Raw genomic sequence first — 21,388 nt, 5'->3', positions numbered from 1 at the left:
TGCCGGTGTCCGTGGAACCTTACTTGCTTTAAACGATTGCGCTGTCTTTCCAGTACCCATCCTGCCAGCAGCAGCTGTGCACACGTGCAGGGCAGCTGCCAGCCAGCCCCCGCGGGTTTATAGGAAATGTCTGCATTTGGCATCCAATGTGTCGATAGGCAGAAGCGAGTGAAAACTGTTCAGACACAGAGCAGGGTTTTAATAAGTTAGCTTCAGCATCTTGCTTGGACTTCAAGTAGTCGATTGTTTTTCTTGAGGAGAGACTCTTGACTGTCGGACGTGAGAGGATTTTGGTACAGTGCCACAAGGTGGGTGTCTCTTGCCGTGTCAGGACGGTGGGGCTGGTGTTTGAAGGTGCCCCTCCCGCCCACATCTTCTCCGGCACAGGTCACTTCTCGGTGCAGGCGCTGCGTGAGGTCGGAACCACGGGAGGGTTTGTGTCCAGGACGGTGTCAACGGTGCTGTGGTTGGCAGTGGCCGCTCCAGGTGGTTATTTTGGCTTTCCATGTTAGCGTTCGCTCCTAGGCTGTTGGCAGTTAAGCACCTGCAGTAAACTGTTCACCTAACCAAGTGAACATTTCATTTTCGGTTTACATGCTTTGATCCTTGATGTAACGTGTTCCATCCTTTATTACTTAGAAATGCTAACATACTGTGCTTTTGGCTGCATGGCATTCATTGTTTCTCCAGTGCATTTGGGCGCTGTTGTACGTCTAGCTGCTTGGTTTTACTGTACTTGAGAACGCATGGGTTTGGTGTTTACTCTTTTGTATCTTGTCTTGTGTGTGATATGTTGCTTTGTGGCTTATTTACGTTCCTGTGTTTTGAGTTATGGACATTCCTGCTGTGATGACTAAGCATCGTCCTAATACACTTCATCCCTAACTTCATCTTAATATACTTTCAAAGCATCTGTTAGTATATTTCCTTATGCTACTAGCTTGGCCTTCACAAAACCAGTCCATTAGGAGTTTGGTTTTCCTAAGAACATTTCCTTAGAATGTTTGGTGTTTTCTCTTTTAGGGAAGGCAGCATCTGAAGTATTCTGGTGGCTTGGGATTGGATGGTACCAGTTTGTTACTTTGGTTTCTTGGCTGAATGTGTTTCTTCTTACAAGGTAAGGAAACTGATATCATGTCAGCTTGGTGTTTTAAAGAACTGATTTTGTGCTAATTTCATGGTATCATTTGATCTAATCATGTTATGTTTTGCAAAGTGCTTTCATATTCTTAATTTCTCAAACCACTCCTGTGAGAAAGGAAAGGCAGGTGTCATCCTTGAAGAAAACCGGAGTGTGCAGAGTTTAAGTGACGTGTCCAAGATTACGCAGCTGGGAGGGTGTGCTCGGGGCTAGACCTGGACCCTCTGGTGCACTTCCCCAGCACCAGGTGGCCTCAGTGGGTCAATGACCAAGGTCCTTCCTTAAGTGCCCTCCTGTGCACCCAGCCCGGCGTGTTGGCAGTTACTGACCTGCTGGGTTGTTCACCTGGGCCTGGGAGACAGCACCGTGTGGCCAGGGTTTCCTTCAGGCAGCCACTTACCTTGTAGATAAAACTCACTGCGTTTCTCAGCCTGTGACTTCCACTTTAAATTAGGGAGGGGGTATTTTGTATAAAATTATCTAGAGAGGTCATATAGACTGGTGAGCCCTGCCTTTTACTTTTTCCAAGTTAAATGTTTTTCTTTTTATTCCTAGGTGCCTTCAGAATATTTGCAAGTTTTTAATCTTGCTCATTCCACTATTACTTTTACTAGGTAAGTACGATTTTACTTTGTCACCGAAGGTGACTAATACGTACCCATGCGTATATATGTAAGTCAGTGAAAGAATGAACATTTACGAACACCTTTTGAAAAGCACTGTATGCACATGTGTATACAGTTGCTTTTTCTCTCCGTCAAGGTGCAAGTATTTCATTATGGGGCCAGGGTGACGTCCTTTCACTCCTGCCTATGTTAAACTGGATGCACAGCCACAGAGCACAGAGGGCGGATGACCCCAGGACCACGCTCACACCCGACACTTCCCACCCGAACCAGCCCCTGCAGGTAATCAGTTAGGATGTGCTGTTCCCTGGCGTTGCCAATCTGTGTGCTCCAGCGTAAGTTTCCGTACTACTTGTAAACTACAAGGTAGTTCATTTGGGCACTCTGTTTTAGAAAATATTTTAAAACGTCAAATAAGCGTGTCTTACAGCTCCTTAAATGTTGCGAAACAATTCAAGTAATGCATACAGGCACACCTCAGAGATACTGCATGTTCAGCTCCAGTACCATACGAATTTTTTGGTTTCCTGGTGCACATAAAAGTTATCGTTACAGTGTACTATAGTCTGTTAAGTGTGCAATAGCATTATGTCTAAAAAAAATAGTGTACAGACCTTTATTGAAAATACTTTATTGCTAAAAAATGCTAACCATCATCTGAGCCTTTAATGAGTTGTAATGTTTTTGCTGGTGGAGGGTTTGAAATATTTTGAGAATCACCAAAGTGTGACACAGACACACAAAACGAGCAGATGCTGTTGGGGAGATGCAAGGACAGACTCGCTGGACGCAGGGTCCCCACAGGCCTTCACTTGTGAACAGTGCAGTGTCTGCGAAGTGCAGTAGAGCGAGGGGTGCCTGTATTTCAAGCAGTCTCATTATTTAGTTCATTTTCATTAACAAAAAGAAAGTTTTCATTACTTTGGAAAATACAGAAAGCATAAAGAAGAAAATAAAAACCACCCATAGTCTGCCACGTAAAGGAAATCACTAATGACGAACATTTTCACGTCTTTTCCTTTGGGGGGGTGTGTGTGTGTGTTGTAGTTGACGTTTTCCTCTAATGCTCTGTTTTGTTGTTTCGACTTACCCTGTACTGTACTCTCCTTTGCCAAGTTGACCTTCTCATTTGTGTCACCTCTGGAACCTCTTACTGTTTCAGGTTGGCGATGAGGTTTTCCACTGGCATCGGATGAGTGAAGTGGAAAGGCAGGTGGCTGCATTGTCGGGACAGTGTCACAGCCATGACAAGAAGCTTGGAGAGTTGTCAACCTTGCTCCAGAAACTGCAGGCGCGGGTGGACCGGGCGGATGGCAGCAACGAGGGGGTGTCGCCCCCGGTGAGGGGCGTGGTGGGGGCAGCGTCTCAAGGGGGCTGGCGCTGGTGGGCGTGGAGCTCCCAGGTGATGCCACCGTGGAGTTCTCGGGTGTTGTGTTTTCCTTTTGGGGGCAAGGAATAGGAGGGCCCTGCAGTGAGAGGTGGCCGCATGGATGGCAGTGTGGGTTCCTGGCCTGCAGTGGCGGGGAGCTGCGGTAGGTGCCCCCAGAGGAGATGCCACGTCTGAGGCCAGGGTAGGGGGTGGGGTGCACCCTGGGAGCAGGCAGGGTTGGGGGAGGGGGTGGAGGCGTGTGGGTGACGCCCAAGAGTGAGGTCAGGCTGCGGCGGGACAGACGGGTGTCCCTAGCCTGCGTTTTAATTGGTGAATGGATTGAACACAATTCGATGAAATTTTTCTGGCACTGAACTGAAAAGCTCAAATTCGTGATTTAAAATATCTCAAGATCATGAAATAGTTAAGTAGCTACTATTCCTTATGAAACCGTAGGCCTGTATATATGTGTTTCATTTATTTGGTTCTCAAGGAAAGGCTTGTCAGTCCATTTTCCTCAAAACTGATACTTATTTTCTTAAGTTCCACAATGATTTAATTTAGGTATTTTGGATTGAAATCTTTAAAATAGGCATTGCCCCTTGTCTCCGCAAATGCTTTCCCCTGATCCTGTTTTCTCAGCAAAGAGCCCACTACCCACCCAACTGTTCGCACTCCAACCAGAGGGGACCCTCCACCCCTGATCATGCGTGTCTTGTCGGCCTGCGGACCCCTCCGGGCTCCCCGTGGCCCCACCGTGCTCTCGAGCAGCCTGGCTCTGCCTGGCTTCGCCGGAGCCTGCCTCCGCTTGTCTCGGGGTGGGTGCCCCTTGCCGGCTGTTTCCTGACTGGGCTCAGTGTTCCCACCCTCCTGCTCACCTGTCCCAGCATCAGCGTGCGCCCCTGTTTGTAGCTGTTGCTGGCTTAATCCACTGTGTTCTCACACCTGTTGGGGGCAGAATGTGTGAATCTTCTCGATTCTGGTCGGGTCCCTGTAACGTGCTGACAGGCACTGGTTCCCAAAGTTACTAGGCGTGTTCCACCTTCTCTGCATGGCCCCTGGGTGCCTGCTTGGGGTTCTCACATCCAAAGGCCACCTGGCGTCCTGCGTTGATTCCTCACTAGTTGCTTATTTTTGGCTTCTCAGCCGTAGAACTGAGATGATTTCAGTGAGATCCAGTTAACACCGTTATGAGCTTTCTGTTCCATTTTTTTTTTTCTTTTTTTGTGCGGTACGCGGGCCTCTCACTGTTGTGGCCTCTCCCGTTGCGGAGCACAGGCTCCGGACGCACAGGCTCAGCGGCCATGGCTCACGGGTCCAGCTGCTCCGTGGCATGTGGGATCTTCCTGGACCGGGGCACAAACCCGCGTCCCCTGCATCGGCAGGTGGACTCTCAACCACTGCGCCACCAGGGAAGCCCTGTTCCTTATTTTAAAATGAGATTCGAGATGTGATGAGCTGAGTGCAGATTTAGCTCATCCTTCCCACGCTGTCCTCCACCACTTACCCCTATTCAGGTATGATTGTGACGGTGACCCTGGCAGATTGAAGCTTGGTTCTGCGGCTGCCACACACTGGTGGTCAGTGTGCTGACTACCTGTTATCCTTCCCTGAGCGGCTGGCACAGGTTTATCCCATGTGTGTCTCCAGGAGAGTGGGCCGCCTGCTGCATGTGGCTGTGCGAGTTTAAAGTAATTGACACTTAGGGACTTCCCTGGCGGTCTGGTGGTTAGGAGTCGGCGCTTTCACTGCCGTGGCCCGGGTTCAATCCCTGGTCCGGGAACTAAGATCCCACAAGCCACGAGGCACGGCCCCCACACACACACAAAAAATTAACACTAAGTAACATTTAGCTTCTCTTTCAGTTGCCCCAGCCACACATCAGGTGCTCCGGGGCACATGTGGCTGCCGTGCTGGGCAGAGGCCATCCCGCTGTGCCCAGGGCCAGCGGGCTGTACAGTAGGAGACCCGGCCTGACCTTGAGGACGTGCAGCCGAGCCCAGCGGCTGACCCTCCCGCACCCCGGTGCCCTGGGGTCACCCTCCCAGCTGCCCTTCATCCCTCAGCTTTGCTTCACCTGATTTGTCATCTTATATTTTTATAAGTCATTGTGGTTATATTTTGGAACAAGATGGGGTATAAATGAGTGAATGAAACTCCTGTAATAAGAGTATATAATGACTTCCTGTTTTTCTTTCTGACTGGATTTTAGTTCAGAATGTGCAGGTGTTCTTTGCTGGTGGTGTTGTCTCCTGTATGGATGTCCTTTGATTATATAACTGGCAGAGGTTTTTCTAGACCTTCCCAGGGAGTGTATCTGATAACCTTACTACAGATTTACCTTCTAAGAATTGCTGAAGAAATGGGTGGGAATGTGCTGGACAAAGACTGTTTTCAAAGTTACTTACGTTGAGAAAGCGTTATTCTCTCTCTGGCTGCTGTGCTGATCACTTGTGTCCCTGAGCCGGGGAGGAACTTGCCTGCTTGGCCGCATGATCTGAGCTTTCATCCCCTGACCAGCACTGTTCTGAGGGCTTTGGCACCGGTTCTGATGACCATTGAGATGTCACACATTTTATACGAATGTGAAAGATCAAGAGGGAGTGTGGGTGGGTCCTTGGTGGTTGTGGTGTACGTCTCTGGGTACAGCGGGTGCCTAGGGAGTGTGTGTTGAATGAATGGTAATTGCTCTGCTGTCCATGCAGGTGTTTTTGGTAATTACCAGTCTTAACGAATATTCTCCCGTGACTAGAAAAGCTGTTTGTGCCTTTTATCTTAGGGAAGGTTTCAGAGGCGGAGATGAGGACGTCGCTGAGGTCGCCCCCATGGGATGCTGTGCCCAGCTGGGACCACAGTCTCTGGCTGTTGTTGTGCTGTGTAGAAACAGCACGGCCTGACTGGCTAGGTTTGGGCTTATTTGTTGCTTAACTTTCTCTACCATTTGTTCATTCATTTTCCTTTTCAAGACCGACTACGTGACTCTCCGCCAAGAACATGAATTGCGCCTCTCCAGCCTGGAAGATATTCTTGGAAAACTGACAGAAAGATCTGAGGTATTCATGCTCTTGACCTTTCACTCGCAGCCCCAGCACCGTGATTTCCTTGATAAGCGTCAGCTGCAGTTACTGTGCTCACAGCCCCCAGCCTTTAAAGTGCTTCTTTTGGGGTGTTTGCTGCTATCCTTTATAAAACGAAAGGGAAATATTTCTCTTTTTTTAATTAAAAAATTTTTTTCTATTTATTTATTTTTGGCTGCGTTGGGTCTTCGTTGCTGCGCGCAGGCTTTCTGTAGCTGCGGTGAGCAGGGGCTACTCTTCGTTGCGGTGCGCGGGCTTCTCACTGCAGTGGCTTCTCTTGCTGTGGAGCATGGGCTCTAGGCATGCGGGCTCAGTAGTTGTGGCTCACGGGCTTAGTTGCTCCGCGGCACGTGGGATCTTCCCGGACCAGGGCTCAAACCCATGTGCCCTGCATTGGCAGGCAGATTCTTAACCACTGCGCCACCAGAGAAGTCCCCATTGTGTTGCTTTAATGTTTTGTAAGTGTGTCCAGCTCACTGGCTCCCAGGTGGGGGCGGTTCTCCTCGCTGTCACCCAGCCTCCACAGGGTGACAGTGTCTGTGGACAAGGGAGTGAAGGTTCACCCTGAACCTTCTGACAGGGGATTTTCTGGTCAGAAAGTCTAGTCTTGTCAGGTGTTGGGCAGGCGGAGGGAGGAGACGGGCACCTGCATGGACATGGACGAGGACTGGGGGCGCTGAGGGGGTGGCCTGGATCCCCTGATGGGCCTCAGGGGAGATGCACAGCCCTCGGGAGCTCAGGACTGGCCGCTGTGTTGCTGACGGTGTCACAGGGGAGCAGTTGAGTCCATCCGTTGCTTAGGTGTTTCCAGGGCGCCTGAGGAGGACGCGTGCCTCCGTGAGGGAGCTGGCCTTGGTCCTGTCCATGTCGCCGCCTCTGTCGAGTTACGGCCTACGTGGCCGCTGGGCCTCGGCTCGCGTGGGGCGGTGGGCGCCCGTGCCTGTGAACAGGCCGTGTTAATAAGTCGTGCCTTTGTGTGTGAGTCTGCCGTCCTCCTCCTTGTCCTGCCACATTGAAAGCACTTACCAGAGGTGGTGGTGGTGGCGGCGGCATCTGGCTTCCTGGCCTGCATCCTGGTTACAGGAGCTGCTTTTTTTTTTTTTTTTGCGGTACGCGGGCCTCTCACTGTTGTGGCCTCTCCCGTTGCGGAGCACAGGCTCCGGACGCACAGGCTCAGCGGCCACGGCTCACGGGCCCAGCCGCTCCGCGGCATGTGGGATCTTCCCGGACCGGGGCACGAACCCGTGTCCCCTGCATCGGCAGGGGGACTCTCAAACACTGCGCCACCAGGGAAGCCCCGGGAGCTGCTTATTTCGAAAATCCATCAAGCTGCTTTTTTGTATGACCTGTGCACCTCTCTAAGTATACGTTGTGTGTCGTCTTTTAAAAGTCTGCTTTGGAAAGTAAACATCCCTCACCTGCCTGTCAACAGGCAGGTCTGGGCTTTAAATTAAGGGGGAAAAAATCCTAGATAAATATGTGTATTTTTATTTCTGTTTATATGTATATAGTCAAGTATATGATTTTATGGAAAGTTGCTATGTAACTTGTGTATTTAAACGGATTGTTTCTCCTACATTTTAGGCCATCCAGAAGGAATTAGAACAGACTGCACTAAGAACAGTCAGGTAGGATAAATCCAAATAAATTCCTCTCCTGTCTTCTGTGCTCCTCTCTGTCACGTGGGGCTGTGCCGTCCTTAGCAAGGGGCACTGTTTGCACCTGGGATGACTGGGCTGTGCTGCTGGTAACAGTCCCAACTGTTGTCTTTCTGGGAGACCCTTCAGGGCACCTGAGGATGGAGGAGGGGTCGGGGAGCTTGTTGCCATCCACCTCCATGCAGCACCAAAGACAGCGGGGGCCCCCAGCTTTGCTCTGGGGAGACTCCCTGCCCGGAGGTGCCGGGAGGGTCCTCAGGGCGCGAGGAACGGGCCATGAGTTCATGGCACAGCGTGGAGTGGGCTTCCTGCCTGGACCTCTGCTGGCTCTGCGGGCATCACAGTTCAACCCTGTTCCCCCGCTCGGCAGCCCCTCGAGGGGGCCAGACATGCGCCTTCTGAGCTGCGAGGCTCTCACCAAGGCTGGGCCTCCTCTGAGCCCTTTCTTTGTTGCTAAACAGTCCTGGTCCCTCAGCAGTTTCAGGGGGGTGGCGTTTGGTCCCTCGTAGCCTGGTTGCTTTTCTTCCGCACGTTTGTCAGCTTCCCTGAAGTCCCCTGGCAGCATGGAGCTTCTTCCTGTCTCAGAGCCGCTCACTGTGTTCACACCCTTGGTTTTGTCACCTGGGTTCTCTCCGCCCCATTGTCTGAATAGGACACTGTTACCCTTTTGTTACTCCAGCCACTCCACTCACCCTCAGGAGAGAGCAGATGACGAGCTTTAACCTCTCGTCTTCCCGCTCTAGCTCCTGTGTGTTTCTGTGGGTCCTGTCTTGTGATTTGAGACCTCAACCACCCTCATCTCAGGATGGGTATGAGCGTTAGCACACTTTTAACTTTCCTTTAGAGCCTTTACACATCAAAACACCTTTTGACTGAAGTCATGTGGCTCCTGCAGTGTTTACCCAGAGTGCACTCTTCTGAGGTACGAACTGTGGGTACCTCAACAACTATAACTACCTATAAAGAACTATAAATATAATATTGTAACATTTCATAATGGACAATACCTACATTAAAATAGAATTGTTAAAACCCTGAGCCATGTGTTTTTAGTTTTCTCTTCCAGTAGCATGAAAAATTCATATTTAATTTTATAGTGATTATCAGTAAACACTGTCACATCTCTGAAGTCTTTTTCAGAATTTTAAGGCGATAGGTACAGGTTTAAATATTAACTAGTACATGAGAGCCCCCACCAGCACCCAGAGGAGCATAACCACTGCTCATGGCAGGTTTGGCCCCCGCCTGGGCAGGTGTGCATGTCTGTGCGTGTGCGGACCTTGAGGTGGGAACAGCCTCCGGGGCCTTGGCTTGAAACTTGTGTGCTGCTGAGGCACAGGGTGGTGTGTTCACAGCTGACCTGCACGGGGAACACGGGCGTTTCTCCTGCACGTGCTCTTGGCAGGATTGACCTGTCCTGTTGTCACCCCCCACCACAGCAGAGCCGACGAGGAGCCGCACCTCCTTGCCGTGGCCCGGCATCTGGAGCAGGAGCTGGGGCGCCTGAAAGCAGACTTGTCCGGGTGGCAGCGGTTGGGGGCCAGCCAGGAGGAGGTGGACGCAGCATCTGAAAGAGTAGGTGTCCTCAGCTTTACGTTTTGTTTTATCATGGAAGATAAAAACACTCGAGTTGATATCTTTATTAAGTTAATTTCAACTTTCTTAAAAAATTTTGTTTTACTATATTTGAAGTTTTTAACCATCTTGAATAGAATAATTAAAAATTCAGCTCCCCTCGAATTCCCGTCTCTCCAGTGACACGAGATGTCTTTCCTTCCTTTACACATGCATGGCCATGGACTCACCTTTACTGGGGGCAGGGCCGGTTGTATATCTTCTCACCAAAGTAGAGTCACGCTGCGGTTTCGTATCACATCCTCACGTCACCGACATTGCTTCAGGCCTCTGTATCCATGTGCAGAAGAAGAAATCTAGACATTTATAGCTACGTGAAAATGAAAACACGGACATTGGAGTGGCCCAGGTCATCCTAAGTCAAAGGCGGACGGTTGGTGGGGAGGAGGTCTCGCAGGCCCAGGGGGACAGTTTGCGGTGCAGGAAGCTGCTGAGGCCGATGGGGCAGCGCAGCAGAGATGCGGCCCAGCCCGGCAGGCAGCCCGTCTCCCTGAATGGGTTTGCAGGTCACGTGAATGACTGCTCCTCAGTCCTCAGGATGGCGAGGTGGTGACCATCTCCTCCGGGGCTGGCTCGGGACACAGGTGTCCTCATGGCTGGGGGACTGTGCATGCCTGCAGCCTTTTCGGGGGAAGATTTTGAGATGGTCACAGGTCACAGAGACACACAGTCTTTGAGACCAGCAGCCACGCTCTTGGGACTCTGGGTGCAGAGGTGAAAGCGCCGGCGCAGGGGCCACGGAAGAGTGTGTGCCGTGTTCTGACAGTAGCGCTGAGGTGGCCCGAGTGCCCGCGTCAGAGCAGCGGCTGACCTGTGCGGTGGGACGTGCCAGAGCCTGCAAGTGAGGAGGTCGGTGTGCTCGCTTCGTCACGGTGCTGTGCTCTTCCTGGTGCTCCTGCCCCGTCTTCCACTCTGTGGAGCAGGGAGAGGAGCTCATGCACATAGTGGTGTGTGTGCAGAAGTAACGCACTTGGATGCTTCCAGCCTGCGTAAAGTTACCTTTTCAGTGGTGTGTGTGACTGTTTCCTTCTCAGACTGAGTTTGAAGATGAGGGGCCCTGTCATCTGCACCTCACCTGGGGCAGGGCCCCTCTCCTGCTGTCCCGTGGGCACCCAGGGCACCTAGGCTGTGCTCTCTCCTCTATCCCTGTTCCCCTGAATGTATTTCAGCATCTTTGGAGGGTTCCTAAGTTTCGTATGAAGGGAAAAAACCGTGTCAGGTTTCCATTATGGATTTTGAACTGCTGTGTGGTCTTTCCAGGGTATCTAAGGTGACAGAGTGAAGAGTTGAAACGATTTAGCTACAACAGTAGATTCATGTTATATTCACCAATGATTTTACTAGGTGGACGCCCAAGTCAGAGAAACTCTCAGACTCATGTTCTCCGGAGATCAGCACGAATCTTCTCTCGAGTGGCTGCTCCAGAAACTGTCTGCTCAATTTGTAAATAAGGATAACTTGCAGATTTTATTACGAGATTTAGAGCTGCAGATACTGAAGAACATTACCCACTACATTTCTGTGACAAAACAGATGCCAACTTCTGAAACTGTAGTATCTGCTGTGAATGGAGCGGGCGTTTCTGGAATAACAGAAGCGGTAAGTAGACGATGAGAATTGTTTAAAATTCACATGGTAGTGAAACTGATCATCTAGGTATTAAGCTAGGGGATTTTTAAATTTATTTATTTATTATATATGTATGTATGTGTTTATGTATTTAGCTAGCTAGCTGCGCCTGGTCTTAGTTGCAGCACACGGGATCTTTAGTTGCGGCATGTGGGATCTAGTTCGCTGACCAGAGATCAGACCCAGGCCCCCTGCATTGGGAGTGTGGAGTCTTCCCCACTGGACCACCACGGAAGTCCCAAGCTAGCAGATTTTGATGTTTTGTTCTACGAATGGTCTTCTAGGGATGTGATTATGATATAAAAAGTGCTTAGCACCATGCAGGGTGCTGGGATCGGTAAGCTTCAGCTGTTGTTGTTATCAAACTACTTCTTAGGAGTACTTTATACTTGATTAATCTTTTTGTCCCAAAGACTTGGTCTCCCTGGGTGGCCGCATACCTTCTGGAATTACACAAAAATTTCCCATAATGCAGCCCCAAGTTACCATCTCTAACACTAGTCCTTGCTTTGTCCCCTTTTTATGGCACTGGGGGTTCCGGCTCTGAGACTTTCTTGCCCGTGTCTGAGCCGGGGTCCCCGCAGTTGAGAGCAGGACTGAAGTTTGGGATTGCTGAGACAGCCCCCGTGCCCGTTGTCCCCAAATAGAGTTAACTGAAAACATGTCCTTCATTTCTGGGGTCGCCTCCGTGTGTGCCTTCACTGCCCAGCAAGCGCGTGCCATCGTGAACAGCGCCCTGAGGCTGTACTCCCAGGACAAGACTGGCATGGTGGACTTCGCCCTGGAGTCCGGGGGTGAGTGCCAGACCCCTGACCCAAAAGTGCTACTGACAGCGGGAGGCCACTCAAGAGGCTGTTACCTGCCCCACACCCAACAGTAGGGAGCTTGTTAGGACTTTCAAAGACCTGAGAAAAGAGCATTATTCTAGGCGAGCCCCTAGTGTTCTGCCTCAGAGCACAGCCAGGTTCCCCCAGGAGCTCTGGTGGCTGCGCTTGCAGCTCACGCGCCAGCTGTGGGTGCGAGCCTGTGAGATGACGCACATCTGCAAAGTCTCAGTTTGGAGGCATTTCAGTAGCTTTTAGGTTTTTCTGGCCATGTGAGAGTTTACCACCACAGAAATTATTGATTATTCACTTATGATCTTGTGTGTTGTAAAGTGTGTGGGTTTTTTTAAGTATAGAAGTCCAGTAAAAAGAAACTGACCCTAGAGCAGCATGGATCAAGCTGAATGAACAGAGAGAAGGATGGGGGTGCTATTCTGATTCCTCAAGGAAGTGGTCCGTTGAGTCTGGAAGTGCTGCGTGGACATGGCACAGGCCCTGGACCAGGTGTATTGGATAAACCACACTTGGTTTAGTGAAGCATCGTGTCCGTGGAGTTCTGTCACCATCCCTCGGTGGCGTCCAGGACAGCACACCCGGATCACACATGGGAACACATCTGTGAAAATGGGAATGACGTCATGTCAGTTCAGGGAGCATTTTGCCACCATACGTGTTAGAGAAAATCTTGGTTTTCTAAATTTTTAAAACTTAGGAATTGCAGATGAGGGCTGGTTGACTAATACGGTCTCTCGGAGGAAAGGAGGTTCTTGATGACACTTCAGTAATCAAGGGAGAGGGCCTGTGGGAGGGGTGGGGACGTCAGCCCACACTGAGAGTCAGTCACCTGCCCCAGCCGTTCAGGGCACCAGGCGATGGGGCTCAGAGCAGCCTCGCAGGAGCTGTGGCCCGTCCCCATCGCTCACCCTCTCACGGGGGCTGAACAACAGTGCGGGAGGCTGCTGTTCCCGGCGGACACCGCCAAGTGCTTCCAGCGTCAGAAGTCAGTAAGGCTGCTAACTGCTCTTTGTGTATATTTTGTTTAGAATGACTGTTTTAGAATATTAAGTGATTTTAGTTTTGTGTTTTGAAATTCAGTGATTTCTGAAGAAATCATTTTCGCAATTCAGAGACATCAAATGATGACTTAACAGTTCAGTGGGACCAGTAGTTGTCATTTTTTCTTAGAGGCATAATGAGTCCTCACAGGTTGGCATGTTATTAATTCAGAATTCTGATAATCCTGACAAGGCTGAACTGAACGTTCTGTTACTGAACAAAACATATATTGGCTCTTTTTAAGTGAAAAAACTGAGTCACTGTATTTAAGAAGACACTTTTTTAGAATGAGAATAAGGTATTTTAAAAAGAATTCAGTGGTTCAGAAGTTTGGACCTGCTGATCAGCTATGTCAAAATCACATTGTTTGCTTGTTTAAAATTCCCTCCCATCCAATCCCCTCCCCCGTTATCAGGTGAGAAGCTCTAAAAGGGGCCTGCGGCTGCGTTTGCAGGTGTTCTGAGGGGTTGTGATGTGCAGCCAGCTTAGGGACAGTTGGCTCTTAGAATACAGACTGCTCAGGACTTTTTAGTTTTATTACTCACTTATTTGTTTTTCTTTTTAATTTATTCTAGTTGATGTTTCTTCCCACACCAAGTTGTTTTGGCCTGCTTTGGCACCAACATCCTGTCTGTCCTATTTCCTGTTGAGGGGCAAAGTGGACTTTTTTTTTTTAACACTCTTTTTATTATTATTATTGAGGTATAATTCACATAACAAACTTCACCATTTTCAAGTGTACGGTTTCATGGCTTTTAGTATATTTATTATGTTGTACAACAGTCACCACTATCTAATTCCAGGACATTTCTTTTTTTTTTTTTTAATTTATTTAATTTATTTATTTTTGGCTGCATTGGGTCTTCGTTGCTGCGCACGGGCTTTCTCTAGTTGTGGCGAGTGGGGGCTGCTCTTTGTTGCAGTGCACGGGCTTCTCATTGCGGTGGCTTCTCTTGTTGCGGAGCACGGGCTCTAGGCGCGTGGGCTTCAGTAGTTGTGGCACGTGGTCTCAGTAGCTGTGGCTCGTGGGCTCTAGAGCGCAGGCTCAGCAGTTGTGGCTCACGGGCTTAGTTGTTCCGCGGCATGTGGGACCTTCCCGGACCAGGGTTTGACCCCATGTCCCCTGCATTGGCAGGCAGATTCTTAACCACTGTGCCACCAAAGAAGCCCCAGGACATTTCTGTTTATTTCCAAATAGAAACCCTGTCCTTGTTAGAAACTTCCTATTACCCCAGCAATTTGTAATTGTCATAATATTTTATCACTTTGGCCTATTAAGTAGGTCCTCTGAAAACCTGACAGGTAACACTGGTGCCTGGTTGAATTCATTATTCTTTATTTTAAAACGTGAACAAAAGTTCACTCAGAGTTGCTGTCCCTATAGTGGCAGGCGGGGAGCCCAGTATTTTATTGTCTTTGGTTGGCGGTAGGGACTGTGTGTTCTAAAGCAGTTGTGAACTGTTGACACTGAATTTGGAAAAAGTAAAATTAAGCGTGGAGCTGATCTTCAAGTAGAAGATTCTTTATATGAGTTAGAAACGTAAGAATTTTTAGAACATTTCAGATAAATCTCTACAGGTGGGTAGTGATATTGCTTCCGAAACAGGATAAGATGCTGAGACACATTTCAACTCTGCTGTAGGTGGGAGCATCTTGAGTACCCGCTGCTCTGAGACGTATGAGACCAGGACCGCACTCATCAGCCTGTTCGGCGTCCCGCTCTGGTACTTCTCCCAGTCTCCCCGCGTGGCCATCCAGGTGAGCAGGTGTGCGGGTCGAGGCCTCCAGCACAGTCATGGTGCCGGCTGAGACCGTTTTAGGGGTGTGCTTGTTTACCTTCTTGTTGAGGTGTAAGCTGGAGCGTGCGGACCCTCAGTCTACAGCTCAGGGGATCTGCATCAAGCGGACACGTCTGTGGACCCAGGAGCACAGTCCCAGCACTTCTAGGTCCCCTATTGCCCCCTCTCACCTCAAAGGTGACTTCCGATGCCATCTGTTGGTTCTGCTTGTGTTTGATTGGTGCAGGCGAGGCCGCCTATCCTGTCCTGTGTCTGGCTTCACCCATTTCTCTGGGGTGTCGCTCACCGTCAGAGCTGGAACGCCTTCCACGAGGAGGTCGTGTGTCGCGCTTCCTCGGTGTTTCAGGAGGTGGAACGGGTGGAGACGCGCAGGTGCTGTCAGGAGGATCCCCTCTCCCTCTGCACGTCACACCCACGGCTGCTCGGGACCAGAGGGCCCTGTCCTCCGGTGCCTTCTGCAGAGGCGCTGGGCACCCTGCTGCTGCAGGGCCTCCCTTCACCGCCCGGGCTGTGCCCACGCAGGACTGAGGGACAGAGAGCGGCAGCGCTCAGAGGCATCCACCGGACCTCGGTGCTAACGCTGAGGACAGTTTTTGAAGGAAGTTCCAGTGAATCCCTCTGTGTGAACCATGCACACAGTAGCCATCTCTCACTTAAAAAGCACAAATCCGATCTCAGAGTCGGGAGTTGAGTTGAGCATCCAGTCAGGGTCAGTGAACCTCACGTTTTGGGTCCTCCAGTCCCATCCTAGTGGCCGTCTTGTCCTTGGGGGCTGCCCGGCTTGGCTTTTGTCGTCTGAGCTGCTTGGACTGACCCCGTCGCCCTTGGCCCCAAGCTGCAGGGCTGTCCCAGAGGTCGAAGGGCTCCCGAGTCTCGACGTTCCACAGCAGGTCCACAGCCTTGTCCCTGGGCTGCAGGTTGGGTCTGGAGCTTAGGAAGCGGCCGGTACCTAGGTGCTGGGTGGATGTGAAGGGGCAAGTGGAGGCGGGCCTGCTGGGAACATCCTCTCAGGAGAACCGCATGGCTCCCTGGATGGGAGAGTTGAGACTGAGGGACTGTGAGTCATAGGTGAGGGGCTGCTCACAGGAAGCCAGTCTGCAGAGGATCCAGGACTGGCCCCTCCGCTGCGGCTCAGATCCAGGCCTGTCTGAGAGGGCACAGCCTGGCTCACCCCAGAGGAGCCTGGAAGCCTCTGCGGGAGGGAGGGCTGTGCCAAGGGCCCGAGCCCCTCACGCAGGTGGGCAGCGGCGTGTTTGGAGGGGCAGGAGACGCACGCATGGCATCGGGATGAACGGGGAGTGGGGGCCCACATCGTCCTGGCCTCTGAAGACACGCGGCTCCACCGACTTGACGAAGCCCTGGCGTGGGCTTGTGGCTCCTCTGTTGCTGTTAAAAGTGCTGTCACGATGAGTGTGCGCCGCCTCTGCATCTTGTGCCTGTGCCCACACGCACTCGGCTGGAGGTGGCTCTCCAGTCAGTCAGAGGGTAGCCGCATACGCCGATGCTTGGGCTTTTGCCCAGCGCTGCTTCCCTCGGCGATGGTGTCAGTGTGCAAGAGTGCACGTCCTCACAGCGTGCACAGCAGATTTTGTTCGGTTCAGGGTTATTGGCAATCTGTGAGATGAGACATGGTGGCACCACGTCATTTAAATTGGTAATTTCTTGTTTTCTGTAGGGCAGCGCATCTTTTCCTGTCTGAGGACCGCCGAGAGTTGTGTTTCTCTGAGATGTGTGTGCCGCCCTTTCTCTTTAAGGTTCTGGCTGACTCAGCACTTGCCTCACACTGCACACAGTGGCCCTTTGGGATTAAGTCACAAATGCCTTGCCTCACTTCGTCTTTTGATGTTGCTCACAACCATTTCTTACTGGCAAAAATTCCATTCCCCACCCCCGCCCGATGTTAACCAGTTTTTTCTCTTACTGCTCCTGTTTTTCGAGTGGTTAAGAGCTTGTTCAGGTATTGGGTTCTAGTGTTTATTGCCTTTTCCCCAGCCTGACGTCTATCCAGGCAACTGCTGGGCGTTCCGAGGCTCCCAGGGGTTCCTCGTGGTGAGGCTGTCGATGAAGATCCACCCGACCGCCTTCGCCCTGGAGCACATACCAAAGACCCTGTCGCCCACGGGGAACATCACCAGCGCCCCCAAGGACTTCGCGGTCTACGTGAGTGCACCCAGTCCCAGGGCGGCCCCTCCTCACCCCGTCTGGGAATCTCCTGGAGACGAGCCCTGCGAAGGCTGGGGACTTGAGTATATTACCGGTGTCGCTGTCCTCCCCTCTGCCCACTGACCTCTGAGTAGCCAATAAATGTGGAGGGAGACGTTCCAGGGCTTCCCCAGGGAGGGAGGCTTGGGGCGCAGGGGGACGACAACAACCCGGCTGTGGGAGGACTGGCCTCTCATCTGCTCGGCCGTAAAGTCTGTTCTGACAACGCCGTGAGGCTGAATGTACAGAACGGAATGAGGACGTTGGGAAAAGAACATCCAGAATCCCAGCACCTACAGAAGTCACCATTAACACTGGTATTTTCCCTTAAAAAGTGCAGTTGAGGGACTTCCCTGGCCGTCCAGTGGTGAAGACTCCGCACTTCCACCGCAGGGGGCACGGGTTCAATCCCTGGTTGGGGAACTGAGATCTCGCGTGCCGAAAAAGAAGTGCAGTTGAGACAATACCATTCATAAAATTTCACTTCCTGCCTTAAAGAAACAAATTGACCGTTAAGTATTTGTCCATGGCAGTGAACTTTATTGTACCAGTTTCAGGTGTACAGCAGACAGCAGCATTTGACATCTGAATACGTTAGAGCATCACCACCGTCACCCACGCTGGACCCCTTGCCCTGCTCACCCACAGGGTGTGAAGTGATCTTCACACACTTCTTTAAAGAGCAGCACAGAGCGCCCTTGTCCATGTCCCCAGTTCGCCGTGTTGACTACTAGTTCAACTCCCCACGTTTCAGGATAAGCCTCTTCACTGTTTGGTGATCCTTCAGGCTAGACACTCAGGTGGCGTTATGTTTCAGGGGTTCGAAGGGGGCCTTTGATTCATCGCACCATACGCATCGTTAGTATGAGAAGCGTTCCTTACCTTGTAGTTCCCTTTCTAATTGAGTCCTCTTTTTTCTAAATCTCTGCTAATTTGATAGATCTTATTTTAATCTACATTTCTCTGTATTTCACATGCATGTTTCGTTTTTTGTAGATTCTGGTTTTGTTTCTATTCATTTATCTTTCGGTATCTTCGTTTCCTTATGAATATTCGAGCTTTCTAATATAAAAATATTAATCATGTGTTATTCTGTTACAGATATACTTCCCACTGTCAGTCTTAATTTTGTGTTTAGTTACACCTGCTCATTACCTGTAATTTCTTCCATGGCATTTTTGTACCTAGAAAGTCCTTTCCCTTTATGAAACACATTCAAATTAGTCACCTGTACTTCCTACTGGTTACTTTTTAATTGTGGGAAAATACACAGAACATAAAACTTACCATCTTAACTGTTTTTAAGTGTGCATGCAGTTCAGGGGCATCAAGTGCATTCACACTGTTGCACAGCCATCACCACTGTCATCTCCAGAATGCTTGTCATCTTCCCAAACTGAGACTCTGTCCCTGTTAAACACTGTCTCCTGTCCCCCAGCTCCCCAGCACCCGTCCTCCTCCTCTTGGCTGTGTGAGTTGACCTCCTTGGGGCCCCACACTCTGCTGACCTGCTCTCCTTTCCCCAGGCTCATCACGTGCCCCTGGGTTTCCACTTGGGAGCGTGGAGGGCTACAGTGGGCCACGTGGGTGTCGAGTGTGTTCTGCTACATGTTAGCTTGCCCTCTCCCAGCCTCAGTTTTCCTGATCTGTATAACGGGAGGAGTAATGCCTACCTCACGGGCTTTGTGATCTGCGAGAAGCCCTTAATAAAATGCCCAGCACACAGAGGGCCTTACTTTAATGGAACAGTAATTTCCCTCTCCCAGTTACCTCACTAACCGTTTTTCCTTTATTTAGTGACTAGATGGTTTTGTTTCAGGGATTAGAAGATGAGTATCAAGAAGAAGGGCAGCTCCTGGGACAGTTTACCTACGATCAGGAAGGGGAGTCACTACAGATGTTCCCTGCCCCGGTAAGGGTCCCTGCGCTTCACACAGGCTTCAGGCTCCCGGGTCTCCTCCCTGCTGCCTGCGTCCACAGCACCTGCCAGCACTCACAGAAATGCCCACAGGGGGTGAGGGCCAGCTTCTGAGAAAGTGGGTCTGAGCTTCCTAGCTTGTCTGTTCCTGAATGAGCCTTTTTAGTATATAATTTGTTCTGCATAAGTGTCACAGGTGATGAGTTCTCAAGAGTTTCACCTGAACTCTGTGTCCTGTGACAGATGATCCAGTTCACGTTAAAAGCTTAATCTCCAACTTGGCTGTGGAATCTCAGATCTCTTACCTGGGGAAGTGATTGGGCTTGGTGGTAGTAATATGAAGTAAGTGTGTTTTGTTTTTGTTTTTTTTTCCCCTCCTGAATTGCAGAAAAGACCAGAAAAAGCTTTCCAAATAGTGGAACTTCGGATTTTTTCTAACTGGGGCCATCCCGAATACACGTGTCTGTACCGGTTCAGAGTTCACGGAGAGCCCATCAAGTAAAGAGACACTCACTGTTCTTGTACATTTTGTATATACGGGGCAGCCTGGAACACTGGAATCCTTCATGGACATGGGCACACAGAGAGCAGGATAATGTCACCCCTGAAATAAACGCACTGACTACCAGCAGGACTTGGGCGTGGAAGCGATAAATGCTGACACCCAGCTTGCTGTTCTGTCCACGGGAAACACTGCATGTTGACTGCTTGGGCTCAGAGACCCGCTAGCTACCGGTGGTCTCTGTGGAAATTCATTTGAATGTATGGTTCACAAAGACACTTACTTTTGGCCTGGGGGATTTGTTTTTGAACATAAAACTCTTTGTGTTTGCTTGACATCAGGAACAAAGCAAAGGAAGTTAAAAGGTTTGGAGTGTTCTTGAAGCCTTGACAGCGGCCTTCGCTGGCCCTTTTAAAGGACCTTTTGGGGCAGATGTGTGTTCAACCCAGCACACGTGTCTTTCAGGGAAGAACAGTGTCACCAACGTTCAGAGTTCTGAACTCCCTTTCTTTAGGGTGAGGTTCTCCTCTATTCGGCACCAGTAGCTCTTTCAAGTCACCAGGTGGGGAAGTAATGAAAATGGGTTTTCCTGCCTAGTTTGCTCCCGCTTCTGAGAACGATTTTCCGTCAGGTCTTGGCGTGTGAACATCCATTCAGGAGCCCTGGAGACTTTCCCTTTGCAGGTTGAAGTGGGTCTGCTTCGAAAGGGGATGGTCTGGATCGACACAAACATGTAAATAGAGTTCTCAGGTCTCCACTAGGCTCATCCCATCAGATTTTCCCTGCAGTTTTACTTCACACTATGAATAGGAACCAAGAAATCCAATCTTTTGGATATGTTCAGGTTTTGTTTTGAATTTTTCTGGAAAAGCAAACACTAACATGCTCGAAGTCTTTCAGAGGCTTATGCTTTTATTCCACTGATGGTTGTTAAAGGAGATTGTCCAGTGTGGCAAATTCATAAAACCAGGACATTTGGTGATTAGGTTTTCTTACAGCAGCACTTTGTACTGGCTCTGGTTGGGATTTGCCTTTTATTACAGCTGTTGGCCATTCTCTCTCAATTCCTGTGAGACTTGCTTTGGTTATAATTAGTATTTAATATTTAGGCTGTTTTACTGAGCAGACTTTATAAATGAGATATCTGCAAGGCACTTAAAGTGTTACAGATGTTTTACCTTAAAAATTATTTAAGTTTTATTGGGTTAAGACAGTCTTTTGGTGTACCATAAATGTTGCATTTTCAGAAAAAGATAAAATGATGGTGCTGACTGGTTTTCTGAAGAGTTTTATGTATATTGCACAACAGTCCTCAGATATACAAAAACTACATAAACTAGCATTTTTTTCACTCGTTAGAATTGAAACTAATGCCTATGCAGTTAAGTTGGGTAAAACGTATACAGGTGTTTCATATATTACAGGATACATATATAGATCAAAATTTCCTATATAAAACTAAATTTGGGAGATGGGGTGGAAATATTTTGAATATTAATTTATTTTTAAAGATGAGAGATAGGACTTTGTGCAATGTATTTTTGTAAATGCTTTTCAAAATATTTGTCATTGGTAGAGCTTCTTGCGCTGCCACCAAATTGGTAAGATGCTATCGAAACGTTTAAATAAAGAGTTTTAATTTTTAAAAAAATGCATGTGATATTTCAGATGAACAATAAACTGTGTTTCTTTTCTGTACCTGCTTTGTCTCTGCCCCGGGCGGGGAGGGGAACACAGCGCGTGGAGCGGCCCCTCCCAGGACCCCTCTGGGCCGGGAGCGCGTCCGGCACGCGTTGTCGGACCGCCGGACTCAGAGACGCGTGCGTCCCCGCCGTGCGCGCCCCGCTCGCGGGCGTGTCTCCACGCTTCCACACGAACCACTTACGAGAGAAGAGCGGCGAGTTTGGGTCTCGGACGTCGGGGCGAGCGCTGATCCCGAGCGCCCGAGTGGG

General features: G+C 49.9%; 1 protein-coding gene across 3 annotated transcripts in view; it reads left to right on the top strand.

Moving 5' to 3' along the window:
* Positions 1 to 21,134, top strand: part of SUN1 (Sad1 and UNC84 domain containing 1) — a 40,351-nt gene extending 19,217 nt beyond the window's left edge. For 2 of the 3 annotated variants that reach the window (XM_082644288.1, XM_082644289.1), the window contains 14 exons: positions 388 to 486; positions 1,024 to 1,117; positions 1,697 to 1,755; positions 1,904 to 2,049; positions 2,930 to 3,106; positions 6,103 to 6,189; positions 7,798 to 7,841; positions 9,311 to 9,446; positions 10,851 to 11,105; positions 11,845 to 11,929; positions 14,658 to 14,773; positions 16,807 to 16,974; positions 18,836 to 18,928; positions 19,323 to 21,134. In XM_082644288.1, coding sequence (XP_082500414.1) covers positions 388 to 486; positions 1,024 to 1,117; positions 1,697 to 1,755; positions 1,904 to 2,049; positions 2,930 to 3,106; positions 6,103 to 6,189; positions 7,798 to 7,841; positions 9,311 to 9,446; positions 10,851 to 11,105; positions 11,845 to 11,929; positions 14,658 to 14,773; positions 16,807 to 16,974; positions 18,836 to 18,928; positions 19,323 to 19,436 — 1,673 coding nt within the window. In that variant the 3' untranslated portion in view covers positions 19,437 to 21,134. The remainder of the gene's footprint in view (positions 1 to 387; positions 487 to 1,023; positions 1,118 to 1,696; positions 1,756 to 1,903; positions 2,050 to 2,929; positions 3,107 to 6,102; positions 6,190 to 7,797; positions 7,842 to 9,310; positions 9,447 to 10,850; positions 11,106 to 11,844; positions 11,930 to 14,657; positions 14,774 to 16,806; positions 16,975 to 18,835; positions 18,929 to 19,322) is intronic. The other variant, XM_082644290.1, reaches the window with a different exon arrangement.
* Positions 21,135 to 21,388: the final 254 nt, after the last annotated feature.

Source organism: Mesoplodon mirus (genome assembly GCF_964341445.2).
Source record: "Mesoplodon mirus genome assembly, chromosome: 15".
Lineage (NCBI taxonomy): Eukaryota > Metazoa > Chordata > Mammalia > Artiodactyla > Ziphiidae > Mesoplodon > Mesoplodon mirus.
The sequence above is the reverse complement of the archived record's forward strand: the minus strand, read 5'-3'. Positions and strand labels throughout refer to the sequence as shown.